The sequence below is a fragment of the Physeter macrocephalus genome, chromosome 21 (assembly GCF_002837175.3).
Source record: "Physeter macrocephalus isolate SW-GA chromosome 21, ASM283717v5, whole genome shotgun sequence".
In the NCBI taxonomy this organism is placed as follows: domain Eukaryota; kingdom Metazoa; phylum Chordata; class Mammalia; order Artiodactyla; family Physeteridae; genus Physeter; species Physeter macrocephalus.
In genome coordinates, this window is record NC_041234.1 from 46,462,532 (window position 1) to 46,477,327 (window position 14,796).

Here is a 14,796-nt window from a genome sequence, read left to right on the forward strand (position 1 = left end):
TTTTCGAAAGGCGCCTCTGCCCTACGCCCTTTCCTCTTTGCCCTCGAGGTGTCTTTCTTTGTCGAGGTGCCCTCTCATCCCCACTGGCCTATCCCAGGGCCTTGCCCGCGCCTTCAGACAGGACAAGACTCGAAATCTAGGCCCCTGGTGTCCCACAAGTCTCCTCCCCAAAGTTGAGATTCCCAAGGCCTGCTCCCCAGGGGCGAAGAACTCATCTTCCCAACTTTCCCGTACTTGACCCCTCTGAGACTCCACCGCCCACCGCTATCCGTTTGTTCAGGACTCCGGGTCCGGGTCCATGTGCAAGCGGACACTGCACTGCGAGGGCGGAAGGAGGAAAGCCCACCAGAGCCCTACGTGAGATGGGACCAGGAGTAAACAAGCTATCCTTGTCACGGAGGTGGGTACGGAGCAAGGACTTCAGGGCTTGCGTGTGTAACAAAAAGAATGGTAGTACTTTCCCGGGAAAAGTACTGAGCCTGTTTGGCCCAGGTCAGTGGGCCGGAGTGTCGACCAGGCGCTCGGGGAGAAGAGCAGGCCGACAGCTCTAGAGGAGCGCCAACTTCCCACGGGCTGAGCGCTCTGGGAACAGGACTAGGCAGGACCCATCCCTAACCGCAGGAGCCGCACACTCAGATTGGTGCCATCGAGAGCGCGGCGTCCTTAAGAGCTCCCTAAAACCCCGCCTCCTTCCTGTTCTGGGGGCGTGGTGCAGGGCAAGGACCCCGTGACGGAGCTTGCTATTGGCTAAGATGCGTAGGGTTGGCTTTGCGTACGCCTGAGCAGGGGAGTAGACAGCTCAGCGGCGGCGGAGGGAGTCTATGCGCGCTGGTCAGCAGTGGGAGGTGTGTGAGCCTCGCACTGACCGTAGAGCCTCGGGCGCAATCGCCAGGGAGCTAGGACTCGGTGACTGGGCTGCCGGGCCACCCGGCCTAGGCTTCAGAGGCGCAAACTGATGGGACTAGCTCGCTCGGGAGTGTCTCCGCGCTCTTCTAAGTACACTGAGCGGGCCCCGCGCTGAAGTCGAAGCTGTCGGGGGGCGCGCAGCCCGGAGTCCCAGTGTGGCCTGGAGGAACGGAGCCCGTGCCAGGGCGGCCCGGTCGGGAGCCCCCGGACCGAGCTCGTGTGGTGGGGAGACTCCCACTTCTTCCCAGGGGTGCCGATCCCGGGACGGTCGAGGCGTCCGGGCGGCCACCGAGTCCCCAGCGGTGAGACCCCGTCGGGGAGAGGGCGCGCAGTCCCAAACAGTCTCGGGGAGCCGAGCGGAATCGGACGGGATCACCCGGGGGCGCAGAGCCCCCGTCGTGCTTCGTGCGGCGGAGAGGCCAGTGGAGCGAGCCCTCGGAGGCCACAACTCATGCTCGGGTTGGGGGCGGCTGCCCAGTGAGTCCTCCTGGCCGGCGGGGCGGAGAAGAGCGACACCAAAGCCGGCGGGAGGGGAGCACTTCAAGGCCGGCGGCTGCGGAGGATGGGCGCCTGAGCGTCTCGGAGCGCAGCGCGGCACGGGAAGGCGAGGCCAGCTTTGCTGAGGAGGCGCCAGGGGATCCCGAAGTGCAGCCTGCCCCAGGGAAGATGGCCCGGCCTGGCCAGCGTTGGCTCGGCAAGTGGCTTGTGGCGATGGTCGTGTTGGCGCTGTGCCGGCTCGCCACCCCGCTGGCCAAGAATCTAGAGCCCGTGTCCTGGAGCTCCCTCAACCCCAAGTGAGTAACTTATCTGCTCTGGTCCCCGGGGGTGGGAGGCACTCCTTCGGGGTGAGGCCGTGCGCCCCCGAGCGCCTGTGGGAAGGTGTTCGGAGGAGGAGCGGCGCCCCATTTTGTCTATGGCTTTTTCGAGTGTGTTTCCCTGTGGGCGGGCGGGGAAGGGTGCGGTGGGGTTGGGTGGGGGCACTTGGCTGGGCTGTGACCCCTCAGCTTCCCGGCCCTCTCCTCCGCACGTTCCGGATCAAGTCGAGATTGTCGCGCCGGGCGGAGCTGGGAGTCTGAGCGCCCTTGAGCGCACCGGAGAGCTGGGTCGGGGAGAGAAAGCAGCCCCCTCTGGGGCCCCTGGGAACGTGGCGGTTTTCGCCAAGAGCCGCTGGGGGCGGAGGGGTGGGCGAGCTTGACCTGGGCGGGGGAAGAGGCCGGAACACAGGTTCCCCGTTTGTTTGCTGTGAAGGGACCGTGGCGCGGGACTTCGCGCTTGGGGCGGGTGGCAGTGCCCGTATCTCCATTCGGGCTTCTCCCATTTTCATTTCTCTTTCTTCCCAGTTTGCTTCCCTAGCTTTTCGCTTTGCCATCTCTTCTAGCCAACCCCCCCCCCCACTTTCTCCCTGCTGGGTCCGTGGAAGGGCGGGCGCCGCTCCCAGGCTCACAAAGGCGGCGGGTGGAGAGGGGCGGAGTGGGAGAGAGGTTTTGTTGGGGGGGGTGTCGATCCAGCGCTCGTCGGGGGTCCAATGGAGCCGGCGGCAGAGCTTCCAGGGCTGGCCGGGGTGGAGAGTGGCGGCCGAGGTGGCGAGGGAAGTGGGTGGCAAGCGAAGGATTCCTGCCCAGGCGGGTCCCACTGTCCCCCCCCCCCTCTGTCCTCAGACTGGGGAGTTGTGCTTAGCTTTCCCAAAGGGGTTGGGGAGGCAGCTATGTAGAGGATATCCTTTCTTTTCTCCCTCCTCCTTCCCCTTCACAATCCTCCCCCACCTCCCAACAACACACACACCTTTCAGGGCGGTGGCTCAGTGGTTTCTGGGCTGTTAGTGGGGAGTCGCTGGATTGTGTAGTGACCTCTGGACCTTTTTCTCTTTTGGCATCCAGGACTCAGGTTGGAACCCAGGGTCAAAATTGCTCTTCCTTCTTGTTTTCTGGAGGTTCCAGCAGTGTGTGGACACCCCACTTAGTGGGAAACTGGGGGCCCTTGGCCTGCCCTCTGTGCTCTATGATTCCTGTATCTGGAATCTCTTCCTGTCCACTCTTATGGGCTCCCGCTAACTTCCCGAGCTCCTGCCTGTTTTGACCTCTTAGGTTCCAGGGGCCATGCACCTCTCAGCCCTGGAGTGGGAGAGGGCGGCTTCTTTAGTTCTCTTCTCCTTAGGTTAAGGTAGGGTTCTATTTATTGGTTAGTGGGATGTGTAAACCAGGGTCAGGGTACAAAGAAAGGGATTGACAACGATTTTTCCTTAACCCAGAAGCCAAACTGGGCCCAGTGCTCTCCTAACAGCAGGGACTCAAAATGGTCTGGGGGCCTGGGGCTGCTCAGACCAAGGAGAAAGGCTGTGAAGTGCCCAGTTCCCTCCTGTAAAAGTGGAGGCTGGAAATGCTCTCTCTTGAGCCAGGAGAGCTGAAATCAGCCTGGGGTAGCCCATCATAGGGGCTCATGGGAGTGACCTAATTGCTCTCTCGGGTCTCTAACCAGAGATAGCAGGCAGCTCCACAGCTGGAAAGGAGCCCTCCTGCAGAGTGAGGTGGGGGGTGGCTGGGAGAAACAAGATCTCCCTGAGCTTCACCCTTTTTGTGTCTTGAGGCCTGAGTGCTCTGGAACGGTTTGCAGGTTTTTGAGATCTGCCCCGCTCCCTGATCCACTTCAGGCTGAGGGCAGGCATCCTGGGGGTGGTGGGGGTGGTGGCTGAGGCCTCAATAGGACTTGCACGAATTCCATCCTGTAATTGAGCAGATCCTGGGACTGGTGGGGGACTGATCCTGGTGCCCCTGCGCGCAGCCCCCCCAAGAGTTCCATCTATGCTCAGGGGTCTGGAATGCAGCCTGTGTGTGTTGGCACGGGTTTGGGGGGGGGGCAGGAGGACAGGAGGAAGGCACTGCCCTCAGCTTCACTCTGAGCTCGAGGGGCTGTCTCTGCCACTGCGCCCAAGCCTGGGACTGCCACAGCCTTTCAAATCAATGGTCTTTTTCTGTCCGTCTCTCCCTCTTTGCCTCCTGCCCAACTTCTCCCTCTCAGGCCCTTGTCGGTTCGCCCTCTCACATCCTGTGTGAGCCGCGTTCACCTCCCCTCTCCAGCTCTGCTTGCCCGCTCTCCCTCTTTCTCACACTCCCTCTCACTCTTAGTCACTCTCTGCCTCTTTTTCTCGAGTCCTTTTGTTTCTCGCACATGCCCGTGCTCTCCTTCACAGGCTCATTTTCTCTCTTCCCTCCCCTCTTCCTCCCAGCTTTTGGTCTCTCGCCTCAGTCCTGTCAGGAGCTGGCACCCCCCCCCCCAAATCTCCCAGCGCCTATAAACCCTGCTTAATTGCTTCCTCCTTGGTAAAAAATAAAGAAGTGGTGGGGCTGGGGGTATGTTTCCAGGTTCCAGGGTATGGGCAGCCCCAGCCCTGACTGGGAGAGGGGAGCCGGAAGGGCTGACTCCAGACTCCCAGCCTCTTTCCCAAATTGGTGCTGTGGCCTTCCAGGGTGGGAGTCCCTGGGTGGCAAGAGCTTGGCCCCTTGTCAGATTTGCCCGATAAGTGTAGGGTGGGAAGGTGGGTCTGGGCCCGTTAGAGTTTGGGAGGAACCAGAGTACATGTGCATGCTTGTGGGGGGTGGGGGGGCTGTGATGGAAGGTCCCAGGGCGGCCCCCTCCTCCAGCCTCCTCCCCTGAGAACTTGGGGCAGCCGGCAGGCCTCATACTTGAGTCCTCAGCCAAGTCCAGCTGCTGCAGTTCAGTCTCTCAGTCCCATTCTGACCCCTTCCTGCCCCCCGCTCAGGTTCCTCCACCTCCAGAGAGTGGGAATGTGCCTGAGATCATATTACACCTTCCCTGCAAGGGGCGGGGGTGGGGGCTTCAGCTTGGCATCCAGGACCCTTGACTCCATCCAGCATGGGTGGGGGCAGCTGCAGACCCCAACCCAGGCTTGCCTGCTACAAGCCAAAGTGTTGGTCCCAGCCCCCTCACAGCTGTTCCAGCTCACAGTCCTGGGGAGGCCAGCTCAGGGGGCCCCTTTCCGGGGTGGCTAGGGACCTGACCTCTTCTACTCTGTGGCTGATTGGCCACAGGTGGGGGCCTGAAAGTGATGGGAAGCCAGCAGCTCCTCTAAAGTTCCCTGTTCCCCTCCCTCCCTCCCCCAACCCCAGGCAGCCAGACCTGGGGCAAGAAGGGCCTGGTGAGGCTGGACTGGAGGCTGAATCCAGGGTTCCCTTTCTCCCCTCAGGCTCTCCACTGCCTCACCAGCTATGATGGATGGGGATGAGTGGGCCCTGGATACTACTGTGCATCAGTTTTCTGGTGTTGGGAGTATGGAGTGGGTGGGCCAGCCAGGAGGCCATTGGTTGCCATGGGAACAGTAGGTTTGGGGGGAGGGTCCACCCTGTGATTATTAGGGGAGCTGAGGTAAGGGGATGCTCACCAGCCATATTCTGGGTTCCTTGCCCTGGGCTCTGTAGCAGCTCCTCCTGGGTGGGTTTTCATCGTAGTTGTTTTGGGTGGTGGTGCTAGCAGCCTGGAGTGTAGTAAGCTCGTTCAGCTTCTTCTAAATGGTACTATGCTTGGTGTGCTAACTAACAGTTGGGCAGTACCTTGCTACCTCCAAAGCATCCTCAGATATGAACTCATTGGATGTTCCCAACAGCCCTGGGAAGTTGGAATTGCCCATTTTCCAGATGAGGAGGCATTTGCCCAGAAAAGGAAAATGACTTGTTTAAAGTCAGTCAGCTCGTAGTGGGGAGAGCTGTGCCTTGTGCCATTCTTTCCACACCATCCCACTGCCTTGGAATCTGGGAGAGACTGGGTTTCGGAGGAGGCGCTGGCTTTTGCCCCCGGCTTTCCCTCTCACCTCACAGGTGTGTGTGCATCTGTCCTTGTGACTCAGGCCCTGCCCACGTGGGATGAGCAGCGCTCCAGCTTCCTCATTTGATTTTGCTAGGCCTACCTCTGAGGGCAGCTTGCTCGGGGTGACCTGATCTAGAGGCAGCCAGCTCGATGCCTGGCACTCTCCCTCCCGGGCTCTGAATAGCAGCCTTGGTTCCTCTCTGGGCCAGGAATCTCACTGCCTCTCAGGGACCCCACAGAAAGCAGACAACAAGGAAGGGGCTGTTAAGCCCTCAGTGGGCCCTAGCATTGGCCAGGTGGGGCAGAGGGGAGGCATAGTTCAGTGTAGGTGGGGGGTGACTTCCTCTGGGGCTCTCCTGGCTTCCCTGCCTCCGACAGTGCTGTGTATGTGCCAGGACCCAGCTGCTGTTCCTGCCCACCCACGCCTGGGCGGGCACTGCTGGGACATGCCAGGCCTGCTCCTGCTGCCTCGGGGGCTGGGTGGGGCTGGGGGAGTGAAAGAGGAGCCTTTAATTTGGGGGATCCCCACCCTTGCTGGGATGAGAGTACACTTGAGCTCCAGCTTGGGGTCTGTCCTCCACTGGCCCTGCTACCCTGGGGTGCAGGCGCAGTGGTGCCAGAGTCACTGAATCAAAGCTGTGGCTAGAGCCTTCTACCAAACCTGGGCCGGCATGGCCTAGCACCAGGCTCTCCCTTTGGCCACTCTCTGACCACAAGTCCCTAGGGCCTGAGGGAAGGATGAGAGGGAAGGAAGTGTCGTGGAACGTGGGCAGCTTTCTAGGCATGACCCCCACAGCTCCAAAATCTCTCTGCTATAGATTGTCTGTGTATGGGTGGATAGGGGCTTAACTGGACAAAGAAGCAGGGGGGGCAGTTGGCCTCTGACCAGCACTGGCCACTACCCCAGACCCTCAGGCTTCTTCTCTCCCAGGATTCTTTTCAGCAGTCATGGTGATACTTCTAAGCTCAGTAGGCAGGCTCGGGGAGAGACTTGGGCTAGGGTAGAGGGGAAGAGGCAGGCCACAGACAGGAGACTGAACGCCCAGGCTGCCTCCCCTAAGTCCTTTTACTCCCTGGGGTGGCTCCCTGGGGTCCCGGGGGCTATCAGAGGCTAAGGAGGGAAGGCCTCAGGGGTTACCATGGCGACCTGCTGCAGGCTTCCTACTGGGCCATGTCAATCCCCTTATTTTCCAGAAAAGGGCTTTGTTTGGGGGTGGCCCCAGGCAGGAAAGCTTGGTTTGATAATGGGGGGAGTAGTAGTTTTTGAAAACTGGGGGATAAAGAGTTTAACTAGGTACCCACTTCCTCCTCTCAGCCCCTACTCCTAACCTGGTGGGTACGAGGGGAGACCTGCAGGGTCCCCGCTGTACAGGATGACTAGCGTCGTACCTGACCTTCGGCTTCACTCTCACGGGCTGCATACCCACACCTCGTGGCCCCTCACCACTTTCTGGGGCTTCTCACAGGCCCAGAAGCACTTTTCTCAGTGGTGGGGAAGAAGCTGAGAAGGTACCATCATGGGGGACCAGGGTCAGGGAAGGAGGGTCTCATCAGGCTCCTCTCCCTTCTGCACTTTAGGGGAAGGTGAGTTTCCCTCTGCCAGCTGCTATGCAAATGAACTCATGAATATTTATGAATTCTGTTCACTGAGGTTGACGAGAGTCTGAGGGGTGTTGGGGGCAATAGTCCTCTCTCCTCCCCCACCCACTATGTAGACATCTGTTTCTTCGGTTGTCTCTGGGTTCCAGGGCTCCAGAACCTGAATGGTGATGGGAGACTGCTCAGAGTAGACAAGACTCCCTGGTGAGTAAGGCGGGCCAAGTGGTTAGAAAAGTGAGCTGGCCTGTACCCCTTTGCGTGCCCTCTACCTGCTGTCATCTCCAGGTACGGTCTTATGGAGGTGCAGCTGTATAAGGATTCAGCCAATGTTTAAGGTACTCTTAGACTCCTAGGAGTTAACAACCTGGGTGAGTTTAGGCTCCTCGGGTTGGCTTTGAGCACCCCTCTTCAACAGGAACATTCATCTGGTTACTCATTCCCTCACATGAGGAGCCTGGACTCAGTAGATCTCAAAGGTTCCTTCTATCTCTAAGATGTTAGAAGTTGTCTAATCCTACTGCCTGGATGGAACCAGTATGAAGATTGGAAAGTGAAAAATGCCTTAGGAATTATAGAGGCTTTGGTGAAACTTCTTGGCTTTTTGTGGCGCATGGAGTTGGGGGCGTTTTCTCTCAAATGTTTGTGTGGGCCTCCATCCCATGCCTGCTTCCTTTCTGGCCTTCTGGAGTGTGGTAAAGCTAGGTACTAAGGCGGGTGAGACCTTCTTGTTGTTGCTTTTACCCTCCTGCACAGAAGGATGGCAGGTCCCAGCTTAGTGGAGCTTCCCTGGACATGGAGAGAGGGCTGCTGTTCTTCATCCACTTCATCTACTTGGTCTAGTTCCCTTAGTCACCTCCCTGGGTATCATTTCTCTCCATCCGGTGAGGATACTGAGCTCCCAGGAGGCCCTTGTGCCTTGTAGCCCCCACTGTGGAATGGGCCCTCAGGGAATAGAACCATGTCCTTCCACCGTTAGCGTCATTCCCTTGAAGCACTGCCTTCGGCCCTTCATTGTCCTTTCTGCTAGAGAGTCTGTCCCCCACTGGATGAAACCCACACTGCTTGTTGTGACCCTGACCTTTCAGTCTGGCCCCAGCTGAGCTTTACCCCCTCTTCTTCTGCTCGTCTTTACCCATCACTGGGCCAGTCACTGGCCTGGGTTTTGTGTCCCAACCACTGCTGTCTGCTCTTGCTGGATGTTGACTTCTTATTCCTCCCCCAGGACCCGCTTTCATCCCACTCTTTCTGTGGGACCATTTCTGACTGTCCTGTCAGATGAGCTGACTCCTTCCTCTCTCTGCCTCCAGCCCTTGCCTTTTGAGCCACCATCCTCTCACATAGCCTCCAGATAGCCTGGTGCTATCCATTGCTGCAGCGTGGGCCATTTACTTTTCTGAACCACGCCAGACAGTAAAGTCCTTGAGGATGGAGCTGTATCATCTTTTCCTCTTTCCCACCCAAGAAACAAGACTGGGCTCATAGGTCCTTGGTGTTAGTGTCTGGCCTCCTGCCTCTTGGCAGACCACGCTATTTCTAAGCAGGAATCATGGTTGAGTGCCAACTATGTGCTCTATACATGCCATCATGCCTCCCTTCCACCATCCTTGGAGGAGGGGCTCTTCCCACTCCCCAGTTTATAAGTGAGGACACTGAAAGATAGGGAGATCAGGCAGCTCATCCAAGGTCACAGAGCTAGTAAGGGCCACCATCTATCTGATTCCAAAGTCTGTCTTCTTTCTCCTACATTGTACTGACTTGCTCCCAGGCTCAGAAATGGCCGAGAGCGCTTACTGCGTTTAGGCAAGGACAGGATGATATGAATCGGTGGCCCCAGGCAGCTGCCCTCCCCCTGCTATTTCCCAGTGCCTGGCCTTCTGAATTAGAAGACGAACCTAGCTCGGGAGGCATTTGTCCATCTCCTCTCAGGATGGGGAGCAGAGGCTGTGTGTGTGTGTGTGTGTGTGTGTGTGTGTGTATGGTGGGAGTGGATTAGAAGGCAGATGAGCGAGGTTCCTGGGGCCCTGTCTTATATGATCTGTTGTTCCTGCTCAGGCCTCTTCTCCCCTTTCTCTGTTATCCTTTGCAGTGAGACTGGCCAGATTTGGGGATTCAGGCTTTTGCATTATGGGGGTGGGATGAGTCCTGGTAGGATGCCAGGCAGTGGGAGTGGGGAGTGGAGAGAGCTGTGTGGAGCTGTACCTGGCTGGAGACTGTGCCCATTATCCCTTGGCTCTAGGCAAGGGCTGTTCCTATCTCCCCATCATGCCCAAGATTAGCAAGGATGGGGGAGAAGGCATGGGGCCAAGATAGGTTGTGCACCCCCAGCCGTTGGCTGGGAGCTGTGGGGGTGGTTTCTAGGGCTCGTTGTGTGTGTGCTTCTGTGTGCGTGTCTGTGCGCATGAGCGCATATACACGCGTGTGTGCTGGGGGGCCGGTAGCAGAGGCTATGAAGGAATGTGAGTATGTTGGGGGTGCGAGGAGGACAGGGCTGCCACATCCAGGCAACCCAAGCCTGACATCTAGGTGCCCAGCCCATCTGCCACGTCAGCGCCCCTGCGGAAATGCCACATTAGGACAAAGGGCTCCCCCAGCTAGGCAGTGCCCCACCCTGCCGAGCAGTCAAAACCTGGCAGCCTTGCCCATGGGCCACCCCTTCCACACCCTGCTGGCAGTGTGGTTCTCTTTCCCCACCCCCAGCATAAGGATGGAAAAAGGACAGAATGCCTGTGCTCGCCATCTCCACCCAGTGTGTCCAGCCTGGCCCTCACTGTCTGCTCCCCTGGTTCTGGGGATGGCCTGAGACCCCCCCGCCCCAACCCTGAGGCTAACCATCTCTTCCCTCTTGGGCAGGTTCCTGAGTGGGAAGGGCCTGGTGATCTACCCAAAGATTGGAGACAAGCTGGACATCATCTGCCCCCGAGCAGAAGCTGGGCGGCCCTATGAGTACTACAAGCTGTACCTGGTGCGGCCTGAGCAGGCAGCTGCCTGCAGCACCGTGCTCGACCCCAACGTGCTGGTCACCTGCAATAGGCCAGAGCAGGAAATCCGTTTCACCATCAAGTTCCAGGAGTTCAGCCCCAACTACATGGGCCTGGAGTTCAAGAAGCACCACGATTACTATATTACCTGTGAGTCCCTGCCCACCACATGGTTCTTTCCTGTCCTGTAGCAGTGGGGACTTCTGAGTAGTGCAATGAGACTGCAAACAGTTCAGGCCCAGCCTGATCCAGTCCCCTTTGAAGATTGGCATGCTCTCCTCCTAGCCTGGCCTTGGAATTCTGACCCCAGCATTTACCAAGGGGCCTGCTGCCAGCTCGCCCTGGCTCTAGGAGTTGGCTGGGAGAGGACTCTGATTCGTGGTGCTCTCTCTCTTATTTTCTTTGCCCACCTAAGATCTAATCTTGGGAATGGCAGAATTGGCAGAGCTTCAGCCTTTCTCTTCAGGGGAAACTGAGGCCCCAGGAGGTGAAGGGGCTTCTTGCCCTAGATTACACAGGGAGTTAGGGAGCGGATTGGGTTTCCAACCCAGTTCTCCTGACACCTAATCTAGGATTCCTTCTAGTCTGTGGAGAAGCCTTCCTCACCATGCCAGTTCTAATTGCTTGGCCTCTGAGCAACATCACCCAATGAGGAGACACATGTAGCTTCCACTGAGAAAGAAGGGCCAAGGCCTTCTTTGGCCTTGGTCGCCATAGGGGAGCAGCATCCTCGTGGGAGGGGCTAGTTCCTGGACTCTGTTCCTAGTGGGAGGAGAGAAGTAGAAAGGTTCCTGGGTGGGTGGGAGCTGCTTGCAACTCCCTGGTTCCCAGTTCTATTCTTAAGGGCTTAGACATCACTAGGGCTTCTGGGTAATGCTGGCAGACCTCTTCCTCCTCCTGACTGCTCTGGCCTCTTGCTGCAGCTACATCCAATGGGAGCCTGGAGGGACTGGAGAACCGGGAGGGAGGTGTGTGCCGCACACGCACCATGAAGATTGTCATGAAGGTTGGGCAAGGTGAGCACCCGGGCCGAGGGCTCCTCGGCTAGGCTTTTGCAACAGATGCCCCTCACTGGGGGTGGGGGATGGGGAGTAGTGGCAGAGGGGGCAGTAGGGGTAGGGGATCTGAGGTCCAGTATCCGGGCCATCCTTGGCCGGTGCGTGCTATGTAACTGAGGCACCTAGGCTGCCGGAGCTCCCCCTTCACTTGTTCTCTCCCCACCCGCAGACCCCAATGCTGTGACGCCCGAGCAGCTGACTACCAGCCGGCCCAGCAAGGAGGCAGACAACACTATCAAGATGGCTACACAGGCCCCCGGTGGTCGGGGCTCCCTGGGTGACTCCGACGGCAAGCACGGTGAGTGTATGGGAGTCTCCCAGAGGGCAGAAGCCGTTGCTCGGCTGCCCTTGCAGGCCCTAGCTCTGAAGGAAGGCAGGGCGTGGCCCGAGATCTGCCATGTGTCCCTGGGACCCCCGGCTGACCTTCTTCCCCTCCCTTCCCTCCCTCCCCCGTCCACAGAGACTGTGAACCAGGATGAGAAAAGTGGCTCCAGCGGGAGTGGAGGCAGCAGCGGGGACCCCGACAGCTTCTTCAACTCCAAGGTGGCATTGTTTGCGGCCGTGGGCGCCGGCTGCGTCATCTTCCTGCTCATCATCATCTTCCTGACCGTCCTGCTGCTGAAGCTGCGCAAGCGGCACCGCAAGCACACGCAGCAGCGGGCGCCCGCCCTCTCGCTCAGCACCCTGGCCAGTCCTAAGGGGGGCAGTGGCACGGCGGGCACCGAGCCCAGCGACATCATCATTCCCTTACGGACTACAGAGAACAACTACTGCCCCCACTATGAGAAGGTGAGTGGGGACTACGGGCACCCTGTCTACATCGTCCAGGAGATGCCGCCCCAGAGCCCCGCGAACATCTACTACAAGGTCTGAGGGCCCTGGCAGCCTCGGCCCCGAGGGACAGTCGGCCGGGACTGCACCTCTCCATCCTCACCCACGTCCCTCCCCCTGCCAGCTGTGCCCATCTTTGTATTTAGTTTTGTAGTTTCTTGGCTTTTATAATCCCCCTTTTGCCCCTCCCCCTGGGCTTCAGAGGGGGGTGCTTGTGCCCCCAGCCCCCATGCTCTTGTGCCTTCCCCCTCTGGCCAGGCCTTTGGGCTCTGCGGGGGCACCCCTTCTTGGAGGGCAGGGTCGAACGCTGATGGACAGCAGGCGGGGAGACGCCCCCCCGGCCCTGTGCCCCCTCGCCCCCTTTCTCCCTTCCCAGGACTTCTTGTCCGCTATCATCACTGTTTTTAATGTTTTTGTGTTCATTTTTTTAGCTGTCAACTCATTTTCATCTGTTTTCTTTTTTTTTTTTTTTTTTTTTGAAGAAAAATGGAAAAGGCAGCCCCTCCCCAGGTTTTCTGAGCCCAGCATTCTGCAGTATCAGGGGCCTGGGGGCAGGATGTGGCCAGCCAGGAAGCATAGGATGGCATTTCTTTTATAAACCCGTTGGCATATTTTTTGGGGGTAGGGGCCAGGCCAGGACTGTTCTTGCCCACGAGGGAAGACGAGAGTGCCATTGGGCAAGGCGTCTCACCCTCCCCCACGGACCCTCCTTCCACAGTGCTGATCTTGGCAATGGGGTAGTGGCTGCCACCCTTCCACCAAAAAAAAAAAAATACCTTCCTGTGGGATATTTGGGCATATCCTGCCTCCCTCACTCTCACGGTTATTAATGTCTTAATTGGCTGTTGCCTGGGGAACAGGAGAGCTGCTGCAGGCAGATGACCTCATGGGGGGTGGAGGGAGGTGAGGTGCCCAGGTGGCTATTTGCCCTGCAGAGCTGGGAGTTCCCCCCTCTCCACTCTGCCCTGTTCTCCCCTCACCTTTGGCATCCTTCAGCCTGGTGGGGAAGCAGAGGCCCAGGGCGGAGAACTAAGCGGGTATAAGGCCAGGTAGCCTGCTTCTTTTCTGGGCTCTAGCTCAGGTGGGTGCCCCCCTAACCCAGCTCCCGCTAGCCCCCCAATCTTGGGCTGGGGCTTGGAAAGAGGAAGAGGCTTGCCTAGGGCTGGGCCAGCACGCCGTGCACTTTGACCCCGGCTCCTTGCCAGCACGGCTGCTAACAGACTGCCACTAGCAAGCGCCTTGCAGGCACTCCCAGAGTGGCCATGGAAGGAGCTGGGCCTCCCACCATCCACTTCCACACTGCCTCCTGGCCAGCTGCCCACCCCACTGCCAGGTGGGAGAGGGAGCAGAACAGCCAGCCCCTTCCAGGTGGCAGTCAAAAGGTTTTTTTTTCGTTTTTGTTTCTGTTGCCATTTGTGTAAATACTAGTCTTTTTTGGAAAAAAAATAATGTAAAGATGTTTTGTATAAACTCTGAATTATTTTCTTGTTGCTTTTTTCTTAGAAAAAATGAGAACTAAAAAAAAAAATTAACCACATGGAGAAATGGGTGTAAAATGGTGTCGTGATGTTGGGGAATGAAGTGTGAGTGTATGAGTGAGTATATGAGTGAGAGAGAGAGAGAGAGACAGAGAGAGAGAGAGAGAGAGAGAGAGAGAGAGAGAGACAGGGAGAGAGACAGAGAGAGACAGAGAGAGACAGAGAGAGCGAGAGAGAGAGCGCATGTGTGTGATTTTCATGTGCCCAAAACACTGGTGATCTGGGCTGGTATGGGAAGATGGTGGCTGTCCTAGTGGAGCAAGATGTTGCGAATGCTCTGTGCCCTTCTTCGTCACAAGGTCTTCTACCCTCTTGTTATGCTGGACCCTGTGACCATATCCCCCTGTCTGTCCTGTCACCGCTGTGGCATAGGCCACGGGCATCTGCCCCGTCTGGCACTAGGCTCAGCTAGAGAGAGTAGATGGGGGAGGAGGTGTTCCCATGGGGACCTGGGTGTGTCCGCAAGTACTGCCACCACCTCGCTGGGGCTAGATCTGGGACCTGCTGGCAGGCCCAGCCCTGCCCTGCCTCAAGACACCTGGAGGTGGCTAGAAATAACTTCCCAAGAGCTGGGCCTCAGCTGTGGCCCGCTGGGTAACCAGGCTGCTTCAGGCTGGCCGGTTCGCTTCTTAGCCAGAAGAGCCTTCCTTCTCCTGCACACCGGAGCCCTCACCACGGCACACTTGGGGACTTCTGGCTGACAAAGCCCTCGAGCTAGAGCAGCCCTGAGCACCCAAGCATCTGAGCATCTCCCTCCTGCAGGCTGATGGTCTGAGAGTGGAGTGAGTGCCCTGAAGAGGGTTTGGCCTCATTCCCACAGCAGAGACACAGGCTGGCAAGGCCCGGAGCAGCCCGCGGGTCTTCCGGGCAGGGGACTCCCTCCTTATGGAGATGGCTGAGACAGATGTCAGGAGAGGAGGACAAGTGGGATCCCAGCAGCTAAAAATGGGTAAGAAGGCACTAGAGGAAAGGAGGAGGAGGAAGGAAGGGGAGGGTTCGTTAGTGATCCAGAGCAGGAAGCCCCAGCGCACCAGCCAAGGAGCAGGCAGGGCTGTGAGGGAAGTGGGA

At 58.2% G+C, this 14,796-nt stretch overlaps 1 protein-coding gene across 1 annotated transcript; it reads left to right on the forward strand.

Annotated features, from left to right (window-relative positions):
* Positions 1-819: 819 nt before the first annotated feature.
* Positions 820-13,720, forward strand: EFNB1 (ephrin B1). Its single transcript, XM_007102384.4, has 5 exons — positions 820-1,700; positions 10,174-10,451; positions 11,225-11,317; positions 11,529-11,657; positions 11,820-13,720. Exons 1-5 carry the CDS (start codon positions 1,573-1,575, stop codon positions 12,230-12,232), a joined length of 1,041 nt encoding a protein of 346 aa, XP_007102446.1. The 5' UTR covers positions 820-1,572; the 3' UTR covers positions 12,233-13,720.
* Positions 13,721-14,796: the final 1,076 nt, after the last annotated feature.